General features: G+C 35.0%; 1 protein-coding gene across 1 annotated transcript in view; it reads right to left on the reverse strand.

Annotated features, from left to right (window-relative positions):
- Mondo (MLX interacting protein mondo) overlaps nt 1-26,315 on the reverse strand; it is a 253,492-nt gene that overhangs the window by 24,407 nt on the left and 202,770 nt on the right. Inside the window, exons 15-16 of the mRNA XM_090413412.1 lie at nt 8,487-8,586; nt 3,307-3,430 (exon numbers count right to left, since the gene is read on the reverse strand). Coding sequence (XP_090269538.1) covers nt 3,307-3,430; nt 8,487-8,586 — 224 coding nt within the window. The remainder of the gene's footprint in view (nt 1-3,306; nt 3,431-8,486; nt 8,587-26,315) is intronic.

Below are 26,315 nucleotides of genomic sequence, written 5' to 3' on the forward strand. Positions count from 1 at the left end.
GACACCTCCAGACTTCTTGCCTTGGCACTCTATCGTATGATTTCTCCAGATCAATAAATACCAGATGTAGCTCCCTTTGTTTCTCTCGATATTTTTCCATCATTTGTCGTAACCCAAAGATAGCATCTGTTGTTGATCTACCAGGCATGAAGCCAAATTGTTCCTTTGCAATCTCCACCTCCTCCCTCAATCTACCATCAAGAACCCTTTCTAGGATCTTCATTGTGTGGGACATCAACTTTATTCCTCTGTAATTTTTACAGTCTTGTGCATCCCCTTTACCCTTGTAGATGGGAACAAGAGTACTCTCCCTCCATTCCTCGGGTATATTTTCCTGTTGGCAAACTTTCATGAACAGGTCCCACAGCAGGTCAATTCCCTCTTCCCCCAGTGCCTTCCATGCCTCCACTGGAATTCTGTCGGGGCCCACCACTTTTCCATTCCTCATCCTCTTCATGGCCTCCGTCACTTCCATTCTACCAATGTTCTGCACCATCCCCTCAGAAGGCTGCCCATCTCCTCTGTGAGTCCTTGCATTTTCCTCATTCAAAAGTCCCTCAAAGTATATTTTCCATCTGTTTCTTATGTCCGCATCCCTCCATAATACTCTTCCTTCAGCATCTTTGATCTGCCTCACATGTAAGATGTCCTTAGCTGCTTTATTTCTACATTTCGCTAGTTGGTAAATTTTTCTCTGTCCTTCCTTTGTTTCTAATTGATCATACAGATCTTGATATGCCATGGCCTTCACCTGTGCCACAACTCTCCTGGCTTCTTGCTTTCTCTCTTTGTACACCTCTCTGTCCTCTTCCACTCTTGACTCATCCCACTTCTGCTTTGCCTTCCTCTTAGCTGTCACTGCCACTTGTACATCATTATTCCACCACCAACCCTCCTTCTGCTCTCTAATCTTTCCAGATGTCTCACCAAGCACCTCGATTGCACAGCTCAGGATTACTTTTGAATTATGTTTCCACCAATCTTGTACACTTTCCAGTCCATCCGAAATCCTCTCTAACACTCTCTCCTCTTTTAAGCGAAACCACTTAATTGTCTTCATCCCATGGCAACCAGAAGTTCTTATCTTCGATCTTATTTTAAAGTCTGCGCACAGCAGTCGGTGTTGTTGTGCTACTTGATCTGTTGGAATTACTTTACAATTTGTCACAACCTTAAGATGTTTTCTTCTAGTCAAAATGTAGTCAATTTGTGAGCTGTTGTTACCACTTCTAAATGTTATCAAATGTTCTTCCCTCTTGAAGAAAAACGAGTTCACAATTGCCAGATCAAACGCTACTGCAAAGTCCACAACCCTCTCTCCTTCCTGGTTCATCATTCCCACTCCGTGGCCACCATGCACCCTTTCACAGTCTCTATTCGGTCTTCCTATGTGCCCGTTCAAGTCTCCTCCGACAATCACCATCTCATTTTCTTCCAATTCCCTCATTTCTTCATCTAACACGTTCCAGAACTCATCTTTTTCCTCTGCTGTACAACCAACTTGCGGGGCATATACACATAATACGACCACCCGCTCTTCTCCAAGACCCAATTTCATTCGCATGATCCTGTCATTCCTTCTACCCATGTCCAGTACTTCACCCTTCATTCTGCCACACACCACAATTCCTACACCATTTCTTCCCTCGTTATTCGCTCCAGAGTAGAACAATTTATATCCATCTCCCAGTTCCTTTGCCTTTCCCCCTTTCCACCTTGTCTCCTGCACACATAAAATGTCCAACTTCCTCTTCCTCATCATGTCTGCCACCTCTCTTCCCCTTCCAGTCATGCTTCCAACATTCAGTGTTCCCACTCGCAACATCCTCTCCACCTGCTGGGCTCGCTTCTTTAACTGCACCCGCCCTTGATGCGGTAGCCCTCGTCCACGTCTCACAGCTGTAGGGCGATGTGGCTGCGCATCGCTTAAGGGGTATGCCCTAGCCCTTATATCATTTTCTCTTCGACTCATAATCATAGTTTGAGTTGGCACTGAAGTTTTCTGACCGGATGCCCTTCCTGACATCAACCCTCGCATTTATCCGGGCTTGGGACCGGCACCTATTGAGGCTAGCTTTCCTCCTTCGGTGGCTGCATAAGACGAAATGACTTAGCAAGATAGGAAAGACTCACCCCTAGCCCTCGAATACTCTAATAGCATCAGGGGGAAGGAGCAAGGAGAGGAGAAAGAAGAGGAGGGACCAGTTTACAGAATAATATAACAGATATATATTACATGAAGTAAGGCATGGTCCAGCATCAGGTACCTCGGGTTTGCCATGCCCGTACTCACTAAAGTGAGCCCTTGAGGAAAGGGTTCAACTTCAGTGAGTACAACCCTTCGCCTGGCTTTCATATATTTATGAAAAAGTCTTTAACTCAACAGACTTACATAGAAGCTAGAAGCTTTAACATATACAGAAATAAATGACAAGAAATTATATTCTCATTTTAATAAGCATAAGCAAACAAAGTTTGTGCATGAAGTGTCTTCATGGCAACTTGTATAGAGGCTGTTGACTTCACATCAAAATATCTATATTAATATACTAACAAAAGGATTAGCAGTAATAAATTCAGATGGAAAAGAAAGAGAAGTGGAAATAAAGGGAGGAGTCGAGAAAGAAATTTCACCTAAACTATATGCAACAGCCCTTGAATATGCTATAGAAAACTGAAATGGGAGAACAGAGGGTTATTTAAACATAGAAAATATTTGAGTATTATCATTCACTGATGATATAGCACATGATTACAGAATTAAACAAAGCCTGGAGATAGGCTGAAAAATAATATAAGTGATCATAAATCTGATAATGAAATGTCACCAAATAAACAGGATAGGAAGTTTTTAATCAGTACAGAAACATATTTAAAGGAAATTTATCAAACTGTTTAAAAAGATTTACTCGTAGCAAATGTGTAATTTTAGCAATGACATGGAGATTTTACAGTATTACCAGAAAAGTAATTAAATTAATGATTTTCATTGCCATATGTGAGACCATTACCCTGCTCATTGGTAGCTTGAAGTTGCTTAAGAAGTACTGTACTTGGTCTCCAGAGTAGAGCTTGTTTCTTTTATCCCTGTTATCCTGGCTTATTCATGGTATTAAAGTGCTATAGATTTAAAACCTTGTTGTGAATTGGAAATATCACTTAAAATAATAAAAATAAATGAGAGAATGCATGTGACAGTCGGTTATTATTTTTAGGCATACACATCGCAATTTTTTAGTAGAAAATGCAATGCAACATATATATATATATATATATATATATATATATACACATATAAAAAGATACAATCCAAAATTTCCAGTTTTGTAGTGTTTGATGCCTGACATATTCTTCAAACATTTCCTTTAACCTATTAGTCCTCTGACAAGGCACAGGAGCTCCTGTTGCAGGTAGCTGATTCTGAAACATACTGCAAAAGGTTTGTTATGAAAAAAAAACTACTAGAACAAAGCATATGAAATGTGTGTGTTTTAAACATTGTATATATACACAATCTTGCAATAAATACTGTTACAACTTCCACACACCCATGCACTGACTAGAGACTTGCATGAACCCAGTTCCATTAGTGGCACTATGCACAGCCAACATTTGCATGTTTATCAGTAGAGACAGTTGTCTAGCTTTACAGGTTAACATGCAGTGGAGAGATTATGAGAACTGTGTAGCTGTAATTGCACACACTTCACAAGGTTTGAATGCAGCCATCTGTTATTTTCAACACACTAAAACACATGGAATTGGTAGGATGTTTGTGTATTAGACTATTAACTGTTATAATGATACAGAAGACGTATCTAACAGCCAAAGAACAGGTTGACCACATTGCATTAGAACACAACTGCTTGTGAGGGTGAAGGCATGCCTCCACTATAATCCTGTGAGGACGCAGAAAGTGATTTCATGTGAGATGAACATTTTGCAGAGAATGATGTCATGTATACTAACTGATGACCTGGGGCGAGAGCCTATCATTGTTCTACTGGATACTTCTAAACGGCATAAATTATGTGGCATAGGGTGATAAAATCAAAGGCACTTCTCTGGTGATATCCTCTTCACAGATGAGATGATTTTCACCACTGAAGTCATTTAACCAACAAAATGATCAGGTATATGTGATGGTCTCACAGCATGTGCCAAAACATCCAGGATTCAGAAAGATCATCACCCTCTGTCAGTGATGGTTTGGTGGGGGATGACATATCCAGGGGATGGATATCCAAGAAGCATTTCTGTGAGAAAGGGATCAAAACCTCTATCAAAATGTATCAAGACACCGTGCTAAAACCTGTGGTACAGCGCCTGAACAACACCTTGTTTAACTGTAGGCAGTGGATTTTCAACAGGAGACTTAGCCCCTGCACAAAGGCAAGGATCACAATAGTGGCTGGAGGTGAATGTGCCGAACCACATATTACCATCTAATTGGATCCAGATCTGAATCTATTAGATTTCAAATTGTGGTCAGAGCTTGAGAGAATAGCCTGAAAAAAAAAAAAAAAAATGACACCTCAGCATAGCCAAATCCAAATCAGTCTGAAGATTGATTTGGAGCAAGCAGTGGCAGCATTTCCATTGGATGGTGTGAGTATGCGAAGGCAAAAGGGGGACATTTCAAATATTGAGTGCTGCTATATGCATGTTATAGATATAGTTTGTATGTACTGAAAGTCGTAAATAATTTACTGATAGATTCAAGATTTACTGTTCAAGTTGTAACAGTATTTATGGCAAGACTAGGTAATTAGCAAAAATATTCAAGTAAGAGGAAGGAAACTCCACTTCTTAAATTACATTATTTTAAGTTTGGGAAGTGAAAGATTGATAAACCTATCTCAAAATATCACTTACAAGACTATTCCAATTATGTTAATATACTGTAAATATTGAATAAGAACTGCAATACATAAATAATTGTATTTAAATAGTAATATAACCATCATCATCATCATTAGAAAATTTGAGTTCACAAAGTCATCTGGCATCAAATACGAGGGTGGTCTGAAAAGTTCTCAGCCTCCACCATAGATGGCAACACTATCGGCAATTTCCCCCCCCCCTCCCTTCTCAGTTGGTACATCTGTCAATAAGCATCCATGTGAAATTCCAAGTCATTCTATCAAGTAGTTTGTTTTATACAGCTGTCTGAAGAAAAAGTGTTGTCTGTATCCCTTTGAAATGGATAAAATTGAGTATTGTGAGGTTATAAAATTCTTTGCAAAAAAAGGTTTAACACCAAAAGAAATTCATTCAAAGTTCATAAAAGTTTATGGTCTCTATTCTTCATTTTCAACAATTAAGAAATGAGCTGCTGAGTTTAAATGTGGCCATCTAGCCTAAAAAGATGATCCATGTGAAGGACGTCCAGAAAGTGTAACAATACCAGAAATCATTGATCAAGTGCATGATATGGTATTGGATGGCCGGCGTGTGAAATTGCTGACACTATATGCATCTCAAAAGAACGTGTAGGATATATTTTGCATGAAGAATTGCAAATGAAAAAGCTTTGCACAAGATGGGTGCTGAGCTTGCTCACAGCAGATCAAAAATGCACTTGCATGAAAATCTCTGAACAGTGCTTGGAGCATTTAAACAAGAATAAAACTGATTTTGTGCATTAATTTATTACTATGGATGAGACTTGGATTCATCATTACACACCAGAATCCAAATAGCAGTCACAACAGTGGACAGCAGCCGGTTGTTCAGCTCCAAAGAAGACAAAATCGGTTCCATCAGCAGGAAAGGCATGGCATCGGTGTTTTGGGATGCTAAAGGCATTTTGTTTATTAATTATCTTGAAAAGGGTAAAACAATAACCAGGGATATATTATTCCGATCTTTTAACCAGACTAGACAAAAAAATTCGTGAGAAAAGACCCACTTTGCAGAAGAAAAAAATCATCTTTCATTAGGACAATGCACCTGCCCAAAAAGGTGTTTTGACAACAGGAAAATTAAGTGATCTGTACTATGAATTGTTGGAACATTCACCCTATTCCCCAGATTTGTTTCCCTCTGACTTCTATCTCTTCCCAAAACCAAAACTCTTCCTCGCTGGTCAGCATTTTTCTTCAAATCAAGAGGTGATTGCAGCTGTAGAGGGGTATTTTGCAGATCTTACTGAGAACCACTACAGGGACGGGATAATGGCGCTGGAGGATTGCTGGAATAAATGTATTAGTCTTAAGGGAGGTTATGTTGAAAAATAAAAATAATTCTGAAATTATAAATTTGTTTTTTCATTGTTAGGTCAAGAACTTTTCAGACCACCCCCATAGTTTAACCTAACATTTGGAATGTCACCAAATTTGGTAAGACTTACCTTTATGACACTTATGATGGCACAGCAATAAAACATTTAATATCAGTTTAATTTAGCACAGTAATTATGGTATTACAGTTACTGGAATGTAAGTTTTGTCACAAACCTGTTGTACAACTCAAGCACATTGAGTTCACCCATGCAAAAAAAGGACCTGGTTCAATGTGGCCACCATTCTCTTGGACCAGAAATTACATCCTGTAGACAGTATTCTCAACAGCAGAATGTAACATGCCTGAAACTCTGACATGTCTTGGCAGCTTTAAAGGACGTTGTCCTTTAAGGCTGCCAAGTTCGAGACACTGCCTTCAGGTAACCCCACAACCAAAAATCGCATGGAGTAATATCAGGAGAGCGAGGTAGCCACGCAACTGGAAAGAAGCAATGAATCACTCTCTCTTCTGTGAAGTGATGTCGTTGAAGCTGCTGTATAGATCATGTGATGTGGGGAGGTGCTCCATTTTGCATAAAAATGTCTCATCCAGACATCATCATTGCTGAAGTCATGGAAGGATGAAATTGTTCAGCATATTATGATATTTCCATGCAGTAATGGAACAAGCTATTGGTGGTGTTGGAGCGATGTCTTCAAAAAAGAATGATCTTATTATAAAATCTGCTGAAGCCACACTAAACAGTAATTTTTGGTGAACATAATGGGAGCTCCCGAAGCGCATTGGAGTAATTCAGAAGCCCAAATTTGACAATTTTGGGTGTTTACAGTCCTGTTCAGATAAAAATGTACCTCATCTCCCCACAGAATTTTCCAAGGCAAGCATAGTCAACTTCCAATCTGCAGAAACATGAGAGCAAATGTCAGTTGCTTATCATAATCACCGTGTAGCAGCTGCTGTACACAGCTGATTGTGTATGGATAAAATGTAATTTTCAAGACTTTCCATACCGTGGAATTAGACATATCCAATTGTCATGCTATTCCACTGATGTTAACACCAGCAACATTTTCGTATGATGTGTTGACAGTCGCGGTGGAAACATCTTCAATTACCTGTGGTGGCACTGGTTTCCATCCTCTGCCAGGCCAAACTTCCAGGTCAAAAATCCTGTTTTTTCAAACTTCCGAATTATTGATCTAACTGTGTTAGCTGACCTTTATGCAAGTTCTGACAGGTTCTAAAGAGCAGCTGATGCATTGCACTCATTAAGCTAAAATAACTTGACAAGTAACTTGCAATAAGGTAAAGTGAGGCAATGTTGAACACGACTATCAATAGGAATGAAATTGTGAAATTTTCCCTGTACTTTATAGCTCTTATGTTGTCAGCAAAACAGATGTTCAACTTTGTTTTATGCAAATTTTTGGCTTCCCGAGCTACAACAGTGCCATATTCTACCTATCAGCGACTTTTCAAACTAAAATTATTTTTTCACAGAATCCTTCTTCCCATCTTGATTAGTCTTCCTACCAAATTTGGTTATATTCCAACTGTTCAATCAAGCTACATCAGGCTCTGAATAGGAGAAGTTCAATTATGGCTGCCTTGTATATGTTCGACAGATGCCTCATCACAGTTCATAGAACAAAAACCTGAGAATGAATGGTTGAAGTTATATCATTATGGTTATAGGTGATTACTGAAAGTACATAATCAAAAAATAGCATTCCAAGTGCATGTTCCACATGATTTAGCAATAGATGATACTAGGATAAATGCTTAAAATTTCAACACGTTGATGCTAGAACCTCAGAGAATTCAGAACTAAATTTTTCTCAATCCAGGAAGAATGGGCATCATGCTAGGCAGCAATAATGAGATTCATTTTTTAATTGATTAAAAAAAAGAAAAGATGACATTAAACTGCTGATATACCCAAAAATTTCAAAATGGGACTGAGCAAGGTAAAATACTTAAGGCAAAGTGATGACAGTAACTGAAAGATAGCAATATACAAAGGAGAGCTGAGGGAAAAAAAATGAAGAGACTGGCAATAAATGGAATGAATCATGAATGAATGAATGAATGGAAAAGTCTTATTTTTACATGATCATAACCAGAAATATATGGTTTTAAAACTAGTAACAGAATGTGCAATGTATTTATTTATTTTTTTTTAAATAAGATTCTCATGAATTATCTGGCTACAGTTTATTTTTGATTAATAACACACTTACTTAATAGCTTGATTGAGTCCTTCAATTTGTTGTCTTAATATTTCTGCTTCCTCTTGCTGCTGATGCCTCTCTGCTTTTAAAGCCCGAATGTATTCTGCACCTACAATATAACTGTCTGTTACTATTACCCAGAAAGTAAATTATGCTTTTTCTTTATCTTATTTAACTATTTAACACTTTTTTATCATTGTATAATTGAACATACTAGTGTCTTCAACATAAGCTAAAAATCAGTCAGACATATATTTGTACTTCTGAAACTATTTAAGTCTTGGATAATTTTTTCAGATCCAGCTAAGTTGCTGAACTTCTGAAGCTGAGCTACTTGGTTTGATCAACTTTAGGAGTTGACCACGACCTTGTCATTTTCAGGCAGAGGAACTCACAAGTGATGAGCATCAAGGTACTTTTATCCAGTCAAACATAAATATACTGCCTAGCTAAGAAACCAGTTTTTAGCTTAATACTGAAAACAATATGGATTCATTACAACAGAGCAACCTTTGAGTCTACCTGATTTAGAGTATATGGTTTTACTTGGAATTTTCTTTATCAGAAATAGCCTTTTAATATTCTAACTTCTTGCTTTAAATTTTTTTTTTTTTGTTTGTTTGTAAGAGATATTAAAAACGAATTTCACATGCATGAAAATAATATAAAACAAACAAAACAAGCAATGAAAGAATAATCTCTTGCAAAAATTTAGTCTTAACAATGAATGTATTCAGTAATGGTAAATTGGTTATTTTATTTTTTCTATTTTTCAAATCAGTGCAATGGAACATGATTATTTATATTATATTCTTTTAGTTTATTGACAATACTGCAGAAATTATCTTCACACTATTTTTAAATGATTGATATGAAATTCATTATGTTAAATATTAATATAATTATGTTTTTAAACATAAATATGAACTTTTTTTCCCCTTGCAAAATTCTATTACATGGATTGACCTCATGTTAAGGTTGTAGGTAAGCTGTTATATTTTTATGAAGTTTTCCCAAACCTTATATTACTGGTGCAACTACCATATTTACTTCAGTCTGGAGTGAGTGGTGTGTGTTTTAATAACTGATTATAGTTCTATAGATAAATAAATTTGCCTACATTCAAAGGGAATTTTGTAGATGCAAGATTATATTTAGTGAGAATTCTTTTCTTTATTCAGAAATTCTGCATACATATAAGATTTAATTTTGGTAATGTTTTTACACTCCTAACAAAATTAAATATTAAACTTTTAAAACCTAATTTCTTTATGGAAATATCTTAATTAAAAACTTTAAGAGTCTACTAGCTTAAAACCCAACATATGATAAATTAGCTTGGTTAATGTATTTTCAATGACTCTATGGTACTTGAATTGTTATAGCTGTTTCTAAAACACCTAAACAGTCAATCTTAGAATCATGCTCCACAAATAATCATAGCCTGTTGTTCTTATTATTAAATTAGTTCACTATCTATTAAAAGAATACAATCTAGTGAATTAACATGCTCCAACACAACATCATGAAATCATAAAAAGCCTGAAAGATATATATAGCCATTGATGTACTGCAAAAAAAAAAAAAAAAAAAAAAAAAAAAAAAAACCATACAAACAACCACCCCTTCACAATTACAAAAACTAACAATCTCATATTAACATTATACCTAAGAAAAAAAAATCAAAATCAACTTCTCCAATACTTGGGAAGGTACATGATTAAATAAGTGATCACCTCAACTCTCATTCCACAGAAGATCTAGCAAATCTCACCTGCCTCTGAATCCACTAAATATGATTGATCTGCAAATTTTTTATTTTTATTTTATTTTTAAAAATTCACTATGCAAAAGATTTGCTCCATCTACTTTTCATTTCTAATGTCGATAAATTCCCTATGAATATAAACAAATTTACCTCATTAAATCAGGAAGAACAAAATAAAAAATGGAAAAGGCCTTAATAGTATATAGAGTTTAAGTAATAGAACTTTAGGACAAGTGTCTGCTAGTTTATAAATGCCTATGTAATACAATGTATTATATGTGCCAAGATGTGAAATAAATTTATTTATTTTTAATGCCTGTTTAGTTAGTACCAATGAGTCTAAAGATTATGAAAAATAACTGGTATTACTTATATAGCAACATTTTTGGAAATTATGGAGGCAACTACCGTGTTTGAATAAAAACTTTAGTTTACTATTACTAAAATTTTACAATTCGACGTTTCGACCTTTATGTCAAGGTCATCTTCTGGAGCGTACAAATATACACAGAAAACAAGCTATACTACAATCATACTGGTTCGTTAAAGACACTGACTAACCGCTACCACAATTGTTGGCCTGACCTCTGGTGAAAAAAAAAAAAAAAAAAAAAAAAAAAAAAAAAAAAAAAATTTATACATCAACGCTAAAGTCCTATTATTTGTGTTGTCTACTATATACATATATTAACATTATATTAACATCATTCCAGCCAGTTGGAGTGGAATGGTTTCTAATAATAGCAGATTGGCTAGAGTCCTGACTTGGGTTGAATCTTTCAAATTAGGTTGGCTGAATGTGTGCCATCCAGATCCTTGGAATTTTCATACCATCTTTATTGTTGATATTTGGGTGGTTTATCAGGATTTCGCAGGATTCTTTAAATTTTCTTTCGTACCATGTTTTTGTGCGGTGTAAGGAGCAGGTGCTTTTCCAGTTGATTTGGTGTAAGGTGTTGAGTGCGTGGTCTGAGAGGCCTGCTTCACCATAATGGTTATATTTAATGTGTCTAATGTGTTCTTTTTTGCGTATAGGGATTGTCCGTCCTGTTTCACCAATGTACGGTAAGTTACAGGTGCAGCGGATGCAATAGACTCCAGGATGTGCTAATGGGAGGAGAGGGTCCTTAGAGGAGCTGAATATGGTTTTAAGTTTAGTGGGTGGTTTAAAGGTGGCATTAAGGTTATAGTGTTGTAGGATTCTGTTGATTTTTTCTGATAACCCTTTAATGTATGGGATGGCTATGGTTTTACTGTAGTCTAGATTCGTTTTTATTGTGGTTTTATAGAGTATTTTATTGACAGTATTTTTGTTATAGCCATTGTTTATGAATGTGTCACTAATGATTTTTAGTTCTTGTTTCAGGGCCTGCTGGTTAGAGCAAATAGTTGTGGCTCTGTTTTTAAGGGTGTTTATGACTCCATATTTTTGTGCTGGGTGGTGATATGAATTCGCATGTATGTATTGGCCTGTGTGTGTCGGTTTTCGGTAGACCGTGAAGGATAGATTGCCTGAAGGAAGACGTGTAACTAGTGTGTCTAGGAACGGGAGCGAATTTTGGTTTTCGATTTCGATGGTAAATTGTATGCGTTCGTGTTGTTTGTTTAGGTGGCTGAGGAATGTGTTTAGCGTTTGTCGACCGTGCGGCCAGATCGCGAACACGTCGTCAACGTATCTGAGCCAGATTGTCGGTCGAACCGTGGCAGAATCAAGAGCCCTTTGCTCAAAGGTTTCCATGTAGAAGTTCGCGATTGGGGGGGATAATGGTGAGCCCATGGCCGTACCTTCCTTTTGTAGGTAGAATCTGTTTTGCCACACGAAGTAACCGGACTTTAGTATGTGGGCAAAGAGGGCCGTAATGTCGGGCGGAAATTTGTTCTGTAGTAGGAGAATTGTGTCATTGATGGGGACATTAGTGAAAAGGGCAGAAACGTCAAAACTGACTAATAAGTCGTCTTTGTCGAGTGTTATGTTTTTGATTATGTTTATAAAGTGTTGTGTGTTTTTTATGTAGGAGGGGGAATGACCTACCAACTCCTTGAGTGTTGCCGCTAATTTCTTGGCTAGCTGGTAATTGGGACTGTCTATTCCTTCCACTATTGGTCGAAGGGGCACATTTTGTTTGTGTATTTTTGGAACCCCATATATTCTGGGGGGGCGGGCGTAGTGGGGTTTGAGTTTTTTAACTGTGTCTGGTGGCCAAGAAGTGACGGACTTTAATAGTTTTTCTGTTTTGTCCTTTATCCTCTTTGTTGGGTTATAGTTTACCATTTTATGTGTGTTGTTATCGGCTACTAGTTGGTTCATTTGCAGTATGTATGTTGACCTGTCAAGGACAACAGTGGCACTGCCTTTATCAGCTTTCGTTATTATTATGTTTTGTTTGGCTTTTAACGATTTAATTGCTGCTAATTCTGTTTTAGTCAGGTTGTTCTGTATGGTTTTCTTGGTATTTAGGACATTACTGGTTTCTAGTCGTATTTTGTCTGCTATGTTGTTAGGAAGGGATCTGATGCCTCTTTCAATGTGGTAGATAAAATCTAATTTGTTTACCTTTTTAGGCGCTATTGCCAAACAAAACATAATTTTGTTTACCTTTTTAGGCGCTATTGCCAAACAAAACATAATAATAACGAAAGCTGATAAAGGCAGTGCCACTGTTCTCCTTGACAGGTCAACATACATACTGCAAATGAACGAACTAGTGCCACTGTTGTCCTTGACAGGTCAACATACATACTGCAAATGAACCAACTAGTAGCCGATAACAACACATATAAAATGGTAAACTATAACCCAACAAAGAGGATAAAGGATAAAACAGAAAAACTATTAAAGTCCGTCACTTCTTGGCCACCAGACACAGTTAAAAAACTCAAACCCCACTACGCCCGCCCCCCCCCAGAATATATGGGCTTCCGAAAATACACAAACAAAATGTGCCCCTTCGACCAATAGTGGAAGGAATAGACAGTCCCAATTACCAGCTAGCCAAGAAATTAGCGGCAACACTCAAGGAGTTGGTAGGTCATTCCCCCTCCTACATAAAAAACACACAACACTTTATAAACATAATCAAAAACATAACACTCGACAAAGACGACTTATTAGTCAGTTTTGACGTTTCTGCCCTTTTCACTAATGTCCCCATCAATGACACAATTCTCCTACTACAGAACAAATTTCCGCCCGACATTACGGCCCTCTTTGCCCACGTACTAAAGTCCGGTTACTTCGTGTGGCAAAACAAATTCTACCTACAAAAGGAAGGTACGGCCATGGGCTCACCATTATCCCCCCCAATCGCGAACTTCTACATGGAAACCTTTGAGCAAAGGGCTCTTGATTCTGCCACGCTTCGACCGACAATCTGGCTCAGATACGTTGACGACGTGTTCGCGATCTGGCCGCACGGTCGACAAACGCTAAACACATTCCTCAGCCACCTAAACAAACAACACGAACGCATACAATTTACCATCGAAATCGAAAACCAAAATTCGCTCCGGTTCCTAGACACACTAGTTACATGTCTTCCTTCAGGCAATCTATCCTTCACGGTCTACCGAAAACCGACACACACAGGCCAATACATACATGCGAATTCATATCACCACCCAGCACAAAAATATGGAGTCATAAACACCCTTAAAAACAGAGCCACAACTATTTGCTCTAACCAGCAGGCCCTGAAACAAGAACTAAAAATCATTAGTGACACATTCATAAACAATGGCTATAACAAAAATACTGTCAATAAAATACTCTATAAAACCACAACAAAAACGAATCTAGACTACAGTAAAACCATAGCCATCCCATACATTAAAGGGTTATCAGAAAAAATCAACAGAATCCTACAACACTATAACCTTAATGCCACCTTTAAACCACCCACTAAACTTAAAACCATATTCAGCTCCTCTAAGGACCCTCTCCTCCCATTAGCACATCCTGGAGTCTATTGCATCCGCTGCACCTGTAACTTACCGTACATTGGTGAAACAGGACGGACAATCCCTATACGCAAAAAAGAACACATTAGACACATTAAATATAACCATTATGGTGAAGCAGGCCTCTCAGACCACGCACTCAACACCTTACACCAAATCAACTGGAAAAGCACCTGCTCCTTACACCGCACAAAAACATGGTACGAGAGAAAATTTAAAGAATCCTGCGAAATCCTGATAAACCACCCAAATATCAACAATAAAGATGGTATGAAAATTCCAAGGATCTGGATGGCACACATTCAGCCAACCTAATTTGAAAGATTCAACCCAAGTCAGGACTCTAGCCAATCTGCTATTATTAGAAACCATTCCACTCCAACTGGCTGGAATGATGTTAATATAATGTTAATATATGTATATAGTAGACAACACAAATAATAGGACTTTAGCGTTGATGTATAAATTTTTTTTTTTTTTTTTTTTTTTTTTTCACCAGAGGTCAGGCCAACAATTGTGGTAGCGGTTAGTCAGTGTCTTTAACGAACCAGTATGATTGTAGTATAGCTTGTTTCCTGTGTATATTTGTACGCTCCAGAAGATGACCTTGACATAAAGGTCGAAACGTCGAATTGTAAAATTTTAGTAATAGTAAACTGAAGTTTTTATTCAAACACGGTAGTTGCCTCCATAATTTCCAAAAATGCATTCGGATCACCGTGCAAGCCTAAAAGAAAGGATTATATAGCAACACATTAAGCAAATGCAAGTATATCCAATTAAGGAAATAATCCCAGACAACAAGAGAAAAGATGTTTAACAATAGCATTTTTGTATAATGACATCATTAAATAAGTGATCACCCTCAACTCTTATCCCACATCATATCTAGCAATAGCAAATCCCACCAGCCTTTGAACCAAAGTCATTGCTTTTGACATGTCCATGACATTTGATTAAGCTAGCATAAGGGCCTCCTTACTAAGATACTATCTAATAGTCTGCTTTAGCACAGCTACTCTGTTGACTTCTCTATCAATGTGAGGTACTCCAGAGCTGTATACTTTTTTCCCATACTTTTCTCTTGTACATTATTAACTTTCTCTCACTAACCTAAAATCACATGCTTTTACTGATAACAGTACATTTCATTTTTTTTTTTTTTTCATCCTTCAAGAATCTTGGCATTGCAGAATGCTAAGAAAAGCAGTATTTAAGATGTTGGCTATGGAAGATTCAAAATTTTCCATAACGAACAACATCTTAAGTACTGTTCTTCTTGCTATTGCACAGAAGGTGAGGATAATCTAGTGAGTCTCAAAGCTACCAAAATGTCCAGGACATAGACCTATCTCATTTTTCATAAGAAATAAGACAGGACTTTTCCTTACTTTCTGGTAATATTCAGATCTCCAGTCAAGATTCTCTTATAGTGTGGATTTGCACCTTCAGCCTTTTCTTGCACACCCACACATCATGTCATCATCTTCAGCCTCCAAAAAACTTGTCCACTTCCAGCTACGATACTACTTCTAAAACTATGAGGGAGAATCAGTAAGCTACAAATGATTATAAAAAATAAAATAAATGAAAATGAAACAAGTGAAATAATCGGATAATGGATTCGAGGCTCTCTTGGATGTTTGGATGTTGGTGTTGTACCACCTTACCCGTCCTGAAGATACTTTCAGGCGCAAACTTTGTTTGCTCACACTTGGAAAAAGGATTAAACTAATTTTATTATGCTCTCTTGGATGTAGACATGCTGTTACGAAGCTCCTGTAAGATTGTCAATTTTATTATTTATTGAGTGTTTTCTTATATTAATTGATGTAGCTTTAGTATATTAGTGTAATTTTTTAATGGATTTTTCATATTAGTGCATTTAGTAATATTGTAAAAATTTCCTAAAAATGGTAATTTCAGAGTGAGTGGAATAATGTGCCTGTTGAAGCGGTGAGCGAATTAGTGAATGACTAAGAGTTATTATACATCATTGTTTGGCATCTTTGGATGTTACAAGGGGGGGGGGGGTTCAATTTTCATATAATTGGTATAATTGTAATGAATGAACTTGAGAGTGATTAGCTCAAGGTTTCCAATATTTCATGTGTGGAATTATAGTTAAAAAAACTCATAAATTTTGTAAAATTCCATTCAGCCAGAGTACAATTGTAAATTACCTGACTTATTCAGATATATTTATAAGAAACTTTTATGCTATGTATATTTATAACTAAATGTTAGGAGAAATCAGTTTCGAGATTCTGTTATATTATGTCTGTCTCTATTTTTTTTCTTTTTTAGCATAAATTTTTCGAAAGCAAACATTACAATGTAAAGAAAATTATCTATGTACTGACCTGTGGTTCTGTGCATATATAATATATAAATATGTAGACTGACAGTATCATAAAAAAAGTAAAGGAACTATAAAATTATTATACATACAGCAATCCCTCGATTAATGCGCTCTTTAAAACAGGGCATTAATCGAAAATGTACTAATCAAATATAATAACCTATGGAGAGAAGTATAATTTGTTCCTCAAATTTCTTTTTTTGACACTTAATTTTTTTTTAATAAAAAAATTAGTGTATATCTCAGGGCCTAGTTAAAGGAAAATCATGAAGCTGAAAGACAATAAAACATATTCAGAATATAAATTTATTATTCTACTACTTAACAAAGAATTGAGCTAACTTAGTTTGGCGGGCATTCTGTTTCTTTTTTAAATACAACTGATGGTATGGACCTATTGCCTCTTTTATTACTTCTGCAAATTTTATTGCTTCTCTCTTCATCAGGGTAAGCCTCTAAGCATCGCTGCATAAAAACTTTGATTGTATGAAAAATATTTTTTAATTGTTTCTGTGAAATCTCTTTGGGCTTGTCAGTGATTAAATTTTCTTCATATTCTTCAGGATCGTCCTGCTATGCATCTAAATTTAGCAGGTCGGAATCATCCAATTTTTCAGAATGAGATTTAATTAACTTAGATTAATTTGAAAAGTCTAAAATCATTTGCACAATGTGGAAGAATGTGCTTTCATTTGACTTTGCGACTTTATAGCCAGGCTAAGATTTCTCTGATTTGCCCAGAAAAGTCTTAGAAGGTATTCGCTTCCAAAAAAAAAGACTGGTTTCATCGACATTAAATATTTGTTGGTCACAATAGCTCCTTCTTCCACAATTTTCTTCAAAAACTGAATAATTTGAGGCCACCTCTTTATGTGCACTTGCAGCTTTGCCTGTGATTAGAATATCATGTAGATTATTTCTCGTTTTGAAATGCTCAAACCACCCAGCACTAGCGTGGAATTCTTCTTTTCCATCATTGATAGCATTTTCTTTCAAGGTTGCAAAGAGACTTAATGCTTTTGATTTAATAAGGTCAGTGCTTAGTGGGATCCATTTTTGGTTACAATCTTCGATCCATGTAGAAAGAAGTCCCTCTAATTCAATCATTATAATATCTTTATTTTGAGTGCATGCATGATGAACTTGAAGCAGTCTTACCTTTCTTTTTGTATTCAGCAGCTTTGCTTAAAATTGCTCTTATAGTTGATTCAGCCATTTTGGTGTTCTTATCCTATCTTTGCTCTGGACTTGACTTGTTCATTTTTCTTTATTATTTCAAGTTTTACTTCCAATGAGATTACTTTTCAAATCATTTTCATACTTCCACTTTTTTTGCTCACTAATTCTTTTCCTCATGATGAAAGGTTGGGAAAATACTTTAAAATAAAAAAAAGTCAGGAAAACAATTGCAAAGGAGGAATGAGATATGATAAGCAAAATACTATGTAATTAGCAGACAACATAAATTTTGGCAGTAAATTTGGAACATAGTATACACGGAAATAGTGTATTATGCCATTAAAAAATCATCATCAAATTCCTGCCATGGAACCCTCAAGGAATGTACAGGATATGATAGTACTACATGAAAAATTTACATCATTACTAACTTCATATTCACAATTTTCCTCCAAATTAGTCTGTTACTTCTCAAGACTCCAACATCATCAGATTTTATATTTCTATCGTGTAAGACACTTTTTATCGTATCAATCCACCTATATCTTGGTATAATTCTGGGTCGTTTTCCTGTCAACCTGGAAGAGAGCACTTGTTTTGCTAATCTTTCCTCGCCCATTCTGTTTAAGTGACCATACCACCTGAGATTAACTCTGCTAATGTCAAACAAAGCTAATCACAATGTCAAGTTCTTTCCTAATATCATCGTTTTTAATGATATTGCCAAATGATGCCATCTGTTCGTGCAAATCTTTCTCAGGACTCTTGTATCTGCAGCCTCTAGTCTTTGATCGAATGTTTTACTTCTGACATAGCTCTCAGATCCATAAGTTAAAACTGGATTCGAACACTGTTTTGTATACAGCTAATTTAATGTTCCGAATAATTTTTCTCTTATTCCATATGAATTTATTCAATTGACTTCCTACCATACCAGTTTTGTTGATTCTGTTGTCTAATTCCATATTTAATTTACCATCTTCACTAAAAATCGTGCCTAAGTATTTGAAATGTTTTACTTGTTCCACAGGTTCTCCATTCACAATGCAATTGACATTTTCAATGTTTCTGCCTATTTTCATTGTCTTTGTCTTGTTATTACTGACCTTCATACCATATCTATTACAACAGCTACTCAATTTAGTCAGGGAATCTTGCAGACTTGTAGTGGATTTATTTAGAAGTATAACACGATCTGCATAAAGCAAAGAGCTGACATTAACATCTCCAATTTTGATATCATGTTTAATACCACTTTCCTTCATAAATCACATTATGAATTATGAAGGAAAGTGGTATTCATTCTTCATAAATCACATTCATATAGATAATGTTATTCATTATCTATATGAATGTGATTCATATAGATAATGAATAACAGAGGGGATAATGTACATCCTTGTCTCACACCATATTTAACATTAAACCATCTTCCTGTACTTCCTTCAATTCTAACTGCTGATTTACAACTCAAATAAAGACTAAGTATTGCTTGATATAATGATCCACTTACACCATATAACTGTAGTGAACTGAATAGCTTCTCTCTTAGCACTTGTCATATGCCTTTAGATCTACAAAACGTAAATACAGATCTTTGTTATATTCCCATGATTTCTCAACAATTTGTCGTAAAGTGAAGACCTGATCCTGACAGCCTCTATTTGGCCTGAATCCAGCTTGTTCTTCACCAAGCTTTTCTTCTACAATTCTTCTCAACTGTTTCTCAAGTATACTTGCATAAATCTTGCCAGGAACACTCACTAGGGAAATACCTCTGTAATTCTCACATTCAGTTTTATTTCCCTTTTTATATATGGGTACTATGAGAGCTCTACTCCAATCATCAGGAATTCGTCCCTCTGTCCAGGCATTCTGAACTATGCAGTGCAACCACTGTAAGACTTTTATACCTCCATACTTCAGTATTTCTGGTCGAATATCATCTACTCCAGTTGCCTGCCTTTCCACATTTCAAGTCTTTGATGGCTTTTGCTACTTCAAGTATGGATATGTATTCCTTATTGTATGCCTGTTGAGTGTTTTTTACCACTGTGCTATCACTGCTTGTTTCATGTAGCAATTTTTCTAATTAATTACTCTATACTTCAAGCATATCTTTTCCTCCAGTTTTCATGTCACCTTTATCATCTCTAATTCCGTTTACAACACTCTTTCCTCTATTTCTGAGCTTCTTCAACAACATCCAGAATATCATGCCACCTTCTTGGTATTTATTTTCTATGTTCTTACCAAAGTCTTCCCATGACTTTTGTTTAGCTAGTTTTACACAGTGTTTGGCTTTCTTACACTTGTCTCTTTATTCTCTAAGAGCACAAGCTGACTAATTTGCCAGGAACTTTTGATATGCTTTCTTCTTTTCCTTCATTGCCTCTTTAACTTCCTGTGTCCACCATGGAGTTCTGATTTTTCTATCCTTGCAGACCACATGCCTCTCTGGCTGAATCAATCAGGGTCTTCTTCAAGACTTGCCACTGAATCTCCAAGGTTTGGTTCCTGTTTTCAAACTCTTTCATTTTTTCTTCAAAAATTTTTGCATATTTTAGCCCACAGTTCAAACCTGAGAGCTGCTTAACTCATTCGCTTTAAAACTTTCTTACATGTTCTTCTTTTATAAAATAGTGTATTATGCCATTAAAAAATAACTTTAAAATGTTTTAAATCGGTAACTAAATTATTTCATCCTGGTGAGTGATTTTTCAAAATAGTTAGCCATAAAAAATGTATAGATAGAAAATTTTTAAAATATGTAACATTTATTTTTAAATATGCATATAGGTGCACTAATCGAATTTGGGCATAGAAAAAAAAAAGATGCACTAATCAGAGGTGCATCAATCGAGGGATTGCTGTACTTTGATATTAAATTGAATTACTTCTTTTTATTTGGAATTTGTGAAGGATATTTATTGTTTTCCAATGAAGATATTCTATCTTACGCTGTCAACCATTTTTGTATTAAAACCTGTTTGTGTGACCAGCAATCTAAACATTATGCTTGTCAGTGTATTATCATATGTATGATAACAGCAAATGTATAGAGATATAGAGAAGAAAAATATTGAAAAATGTATTAAATTTTGGGGAGAACTTTTTATTATAACTGAAAATATTAAGGAGAAAATTCTTTCTTCAAATATATTTTGTCTACAAATATTCAAATATGAGCTACTAGTCATTCAGAGTAATATTAAACAGTGAGTAAAGAGAACACTGGCTAACTAGAACCTAAGGCTAGTTTTCAAAAAGACAAACTCTAGATAATGGAATTCAGAAAAATTGAAATATCAATGAGAAAGATGTCCTATATTATAGTTGAAGACATAAAGAATAAAGTTAAATGACAATTAAGGAAATCAAGAGCAGAAATGCTGTTCTAAATCATTCTGATATGTGTAAGGAAAAGAAATATTGTATGTGATCCTGTTATTTCTTTAATTTGGAGGTTGGAACAATTTTCTCTATTTTTTTTTTTTTTTAGGAGTGTGGAAGTTATGTGTTTAACTAAGAATATATTATTTCATCACACTAGCAAGAAATGAATAAATACTGTATTGAAATAGTAGTCACCAAAGCAATTTGTTATTGCCTAAAAGAAGATGAAAGAATTGTAATATAAAAGATTGTAATTAAGCTTTTAAATTTCTCAAATTAACATTTGTTGTCAGTTTTTTCATGGCTAAATCTGTTCAATTATAAAGTGAAAGTATGAGGGTGGCACAGTTTCTAGAAATTTTATCATTTATAAACAAATAATTTATATATTTAATTAGTTATAGTTGTATATCTTATATATATTCATATCTTACAGTTGATGAGATCTCATCAACTATAAGTGTTAAATGTTTATGCATTTCCAAAACCAGATATGAACCTGATTTTGATTAAGGGTAAAGTGATTATGTTTTTTTTTTGTTTGTTAATTAGTGGATATTAGTGAATAGCTAGATGTTAGAAGTGAGGCTTCAATTTTAAATTAATGGAGTTTGGAGTGATTAGCTAAAGGTTTTCATACAAAAAGAAAAATAAATTAGAGTTCTATCACAGCAATAATGTGCTACAGGTTTCCAATACTTCGTGTATGGGAATTATCATACAAAACTCCTAAATTTCATTAAATTCCATTTAGCCACAGTACTGTTATAATTACAAACTGCTTTGCCAAATTTTAGTAAAACTTAAAAATTCCAAATTTGAATAAAATCTGTCCAGGAAGAATTGTTATTACAACATATGGATGGACAAAAAGAAATTAAAAAGATACTAAGTTATTTTGTGAAATGCATCTAAAGAGAAAATCAATAACTTCAATAAGAAACCCGACCCATTTCCAGAATGGAAAAACAAAGTGCAAATAATGAACTACAGTTGTAGGCATCAAATTTAAAATAGCTATTTCATATTCAGTGTTTAAATTTTCCTAAATTTTGGTTTCTTATTTCATATATTTCGAGCATTTCAGGATTCTCAAATTTATTTAGAATCTTGAACTTTCTGCAGCTTCCAGAATAATAGCAGTCCACAAACTTACAAGGAACCATATTTTAGACATTAGAATTGTGTTATTTCAAATAAAAAAAGTGATCAGCAAGCTGGTGATTTCATATCAAGCAATACAAATTATCTGCCACCTAAGGTTTACTGTGATTTTAGAAAAGAGAGATGGAAAAGGAGATGATATGAATGCAGTAGCGGCCGGTGAAAATTTTAAGTGGGGGTGCTGCATATACAAAAAAAACACTTTTTTTTCCTAATCAGTAACGAATTTATTAGTAAATAATTTACATATTACATATTATCCTCACCACGAACAAACACCAATAATAAAAGTTTCATATCAATAGCAATGACAAGTGCAAACGAATATCGGCGTTAGATCGCAGTGCATTTGTTTCGTGTAACAATAATTGAAAAAATATAATTCTTTTCATATTTTCAACAGTGACACTCGTCATAATTCATCCTTGTATCTATAATAAATAAATAATTATATGTTATTTTAACAAAATAAAATAAGATTTACAAAAAATAGTTCATTTTTTGTAAATTTTTTTGTAAAAAAAACGTTTATTACTGGTGCACACGCACCAGTAATAAACGTTTCATATCTCACAGAAATAAGGTGTGTAAGCATACTAAAAATACACTGCCGTTTGAGCAGTTACAGTTGGGAATGATGTAAAGTGCAATGACAAGCGCAATCTATCGGTGTTAGATCGCAGTGCATTTGTTTTGTAATCAAAAGCGTTAATCGAACAATTCCAATTATTAACTATTCAATCAATGTCAAAACATAAGCTGTAACCTTTAACATGTTGTAAGCATTGTTATTATTTATAAACACAAACAAATTTTAATTTTTTCATTTTTTCCTTGGGGATGCTGCAGTGTCACAGTGCTTATGTACGGACCACCACTGTATGAATGGCAGGCCACAGACAGAGTAGTGTCCTGAGATTGAATACAGCAACACAGGAACAAGTTTAGTTTGAAGTGCAAGTAATTAAATCAAGTGAAACAGGTAATCTATAGTAGTAGTACTGAGAGAGTCAACCTTCTATTTAGGCACCATTACCAAATTAAACAATTTTCAAATTCCACAAGTGCAAAGCAACAACGAAGTCATAGTATTTTTCATTCTTGCAGGGAATAATATTTTGATCTTTTAGTATACAGTTCTTAAGATTTCTTCATAATCACAACCACTAATTGTTATTTATTTATTTTTTTTTTGCGAATCCTGTTCACAAACTTACAGAGGGCCATAATTTTAGACAATAGCATTGTTATTTCAAATAAAAAAATGATCAGCAAGCTGGTAATCTAATATCAAGCAATAAAAAAATTAAACCCAATATTATAAGGTCTAACACAATAATACTTCATTACTATTATTAATGATTTTTTTCTTACATGCATCAAGAAATCTGTATCTTGGCTATCTTTTAAGCCCTTTCCTCTCTTTTCTACTTCTAAGAACTTAATTTGTTAATCTTTCATCTACAATTCTGTTTAAGTGATCATGCTTTTTTAGACTAAATTTGCATACATGTTCTTGAACATTATTAATGCCAAATTCCCTTCCAATATCTTCTTTCTTTCTTAATATGGTCTTGCCATGGATTTCATCCCCCTCATTTTTTTCAGGACTCCAGTATCTAATAGCAAATTTTTAACTATTGATCTTATTTCTGATCCAATTCACATATCAATAGATTAATAGGTAAAAAAACTGATTTGAACACTGTCTCATATGCTACCAGCTTGGTGTTTTGGCTGATTTTTTCCCACTCTCCCTCTTTTCAATATCAATTTGTGCAACTGGCTGTCAAAACCATACAAATCTTACTCATTTTATTTATTATCTATTTCCATAATTAATTTGCCATCTTTGCTATAAAATTATGCCAAAATAGCTAAAATGTATTACATTAGTTCTTTTAGATTCATTACTAGGAATGCAGCTAATATTTTCTGTTTTACTGCTTATTTTCATTGTTTTAGTTTTTTTATTGTTGATTTTCTACCAAATTTGTCAAATTAGTTACATAATTCTGTTAAGGAGCCTCTGTAGCTCTGTTGGTACAGACAACAGATTCTTTCTGACCCTTTGGTCAGAAAGACCTGGTTCAATTCCTGTCCATGATGTGAGGAACCTTTATTTGGTCTCTTTCGATTAAAGGTAGCTGGTCTCATATGGAGATTGGCTAACTCACTTGGAAACTTGGGTTTCTCATCCCTCAAAACAAACCGACCCAGTGAACACAGATCTACAGACATAAATACATTTCTCCCCAATGTCAGGCTCTGCAACAAGCCAGTTGGTGGATTGTTTCAAGTTGCATTATGCAAAATAGTGGATCCTGCACAAAGCGGGATATAATACAAGGAAGAAGAGTTACATAATTCTGTTAAAGATTATCAAAGATTCAGAATAGATTTATTTAAGAAGATAAAGTAGGTGATCACAATAAACTGAGAGGGCTGCTTGAAGCCCTCTTCAAGGCCTAATTCAGGAGTCTTAGTATATGAAACTATACGGTAAAGGAATTAGCAGTGTATGAGAAATAATCAAAAGGATGTCTGGAAGAAGTTATTCTAACCATATTCACAGTTAAGAGTATAAACTGCATGGGAGTTAGAGGGGTGTATAATACTTTAAAGCAAGAGCTGCATAAAGAGAAAATGTTGTGGATACTATATCATGAGAAGAATGATGATGAGATTCAGGAGCAATTTTAAGAGCAGTGTTCTCCCCAGAAATATTTACTAGCTGGGCGTACAAAAAAAGATACTGCACATTATTTTCTATTATTTGTAAATACAACCCCTCTAATAACAGTGAAAGTTTCAGAATTTCAGTTTACTATTATCTTCATGAAATACCATCAACTAAAAGCTGACATCATTCTTTCTCTGCAAACACACACACCACTTTCACTATCTTTCACCACCACTAACCAACGGAATTTTTTAAACCACTCACTGTTAATACCCGATAAGCGGTGTTTAGATGCACGTTTTACATTTGAAAGAGACTCTGCAGAAGTTAATTCACCAGATCTACAGGAAATCGACGATTCTGTTGTTGGTTTGGTGTTTTCGCTACTATGCTTATTGGTTTCATCTTTCTTAAAATTACTTAAGAGTGTGGTTTTCTGACTTGACTTTTTACTTATTATGGGTAATTTAATAATACAAAATATCATTGTTATTAAATTAATCAGAATAAATCACTGAATTGTGCATTGGCAGTAATACCCGAGACATAACGAGCGTTATGCTGCAATTTTACTATTCATAAGTAATTACTAGGAATGGGAATTGATATCACTCGAAACTGAGTCATAGTTTTCGAGAATTCCCTGAGATCACAACTAAATTTGATGTGCAGGTTACAAAATAAAATGTTAAATACTTGACTCATGATCTTCGGACAAAAACCATTATTATGAAAAATAATTTCGTAGATTTTTAACATAAATTTTTGCCTTTGATTCAAATTCGCTCAATTTTCACAATTTATTTCTTTCAAACATCAAAATTATGTCTCCTTCATAAAAGATCTTCTTTGCAACAGATACTGTTGTATTCAAGATCCCAATTTTTGTCTTCTTCCGCAAACGGATTGGTGTGCAGTTGATTAAGAAATTGAGCTGGTCTCACGAGTATCGAGATTCTCTTGTTCGATTTCTCATCCCTATTAATTTTAAAATGTCTTATATTAATATTATTTAGCCATATCAATTCACAACATTAATTAGCCGGGCGGCTTGCCCATTCAAAAGGTCCTGGGTAGAACATAGAAGAGCAAACCAGGAGAGTTATGGCTGTGGTGAAGGAGGCAAAATCAAATTATGAAACGAAGTTGGATGAACAAGCCAAAGGAAGAATGATCACAGAGGATAACCATAGTGAGCACAGATGGAAAATAACAAGTGTCCAGGGCATTGGTTCCTAAAGCACACAGCTTGAGAACATTTTTTCAAATAGCTACTAAGTTTTTAGGACACAAATAGTAAGTAGTTTTGACCTAACTACTTAATATATA

Source organism: Typopeltis vanoorti, chromosome 24 (genome assembly GCF_054136105.1).
Source record: "Typopeltis vanoorti isolate ZY-2024b chromosome 24, IOZ_Tvanoo_1.0, whole genome shotgun sequence".
Taxonomy (NCBI): Eukaryota; Metazoa; Arthropoda; class Arachnida; order Uropygi; family Thelyphonidae; genus Typopeltis; species Typopeltis vanoorti.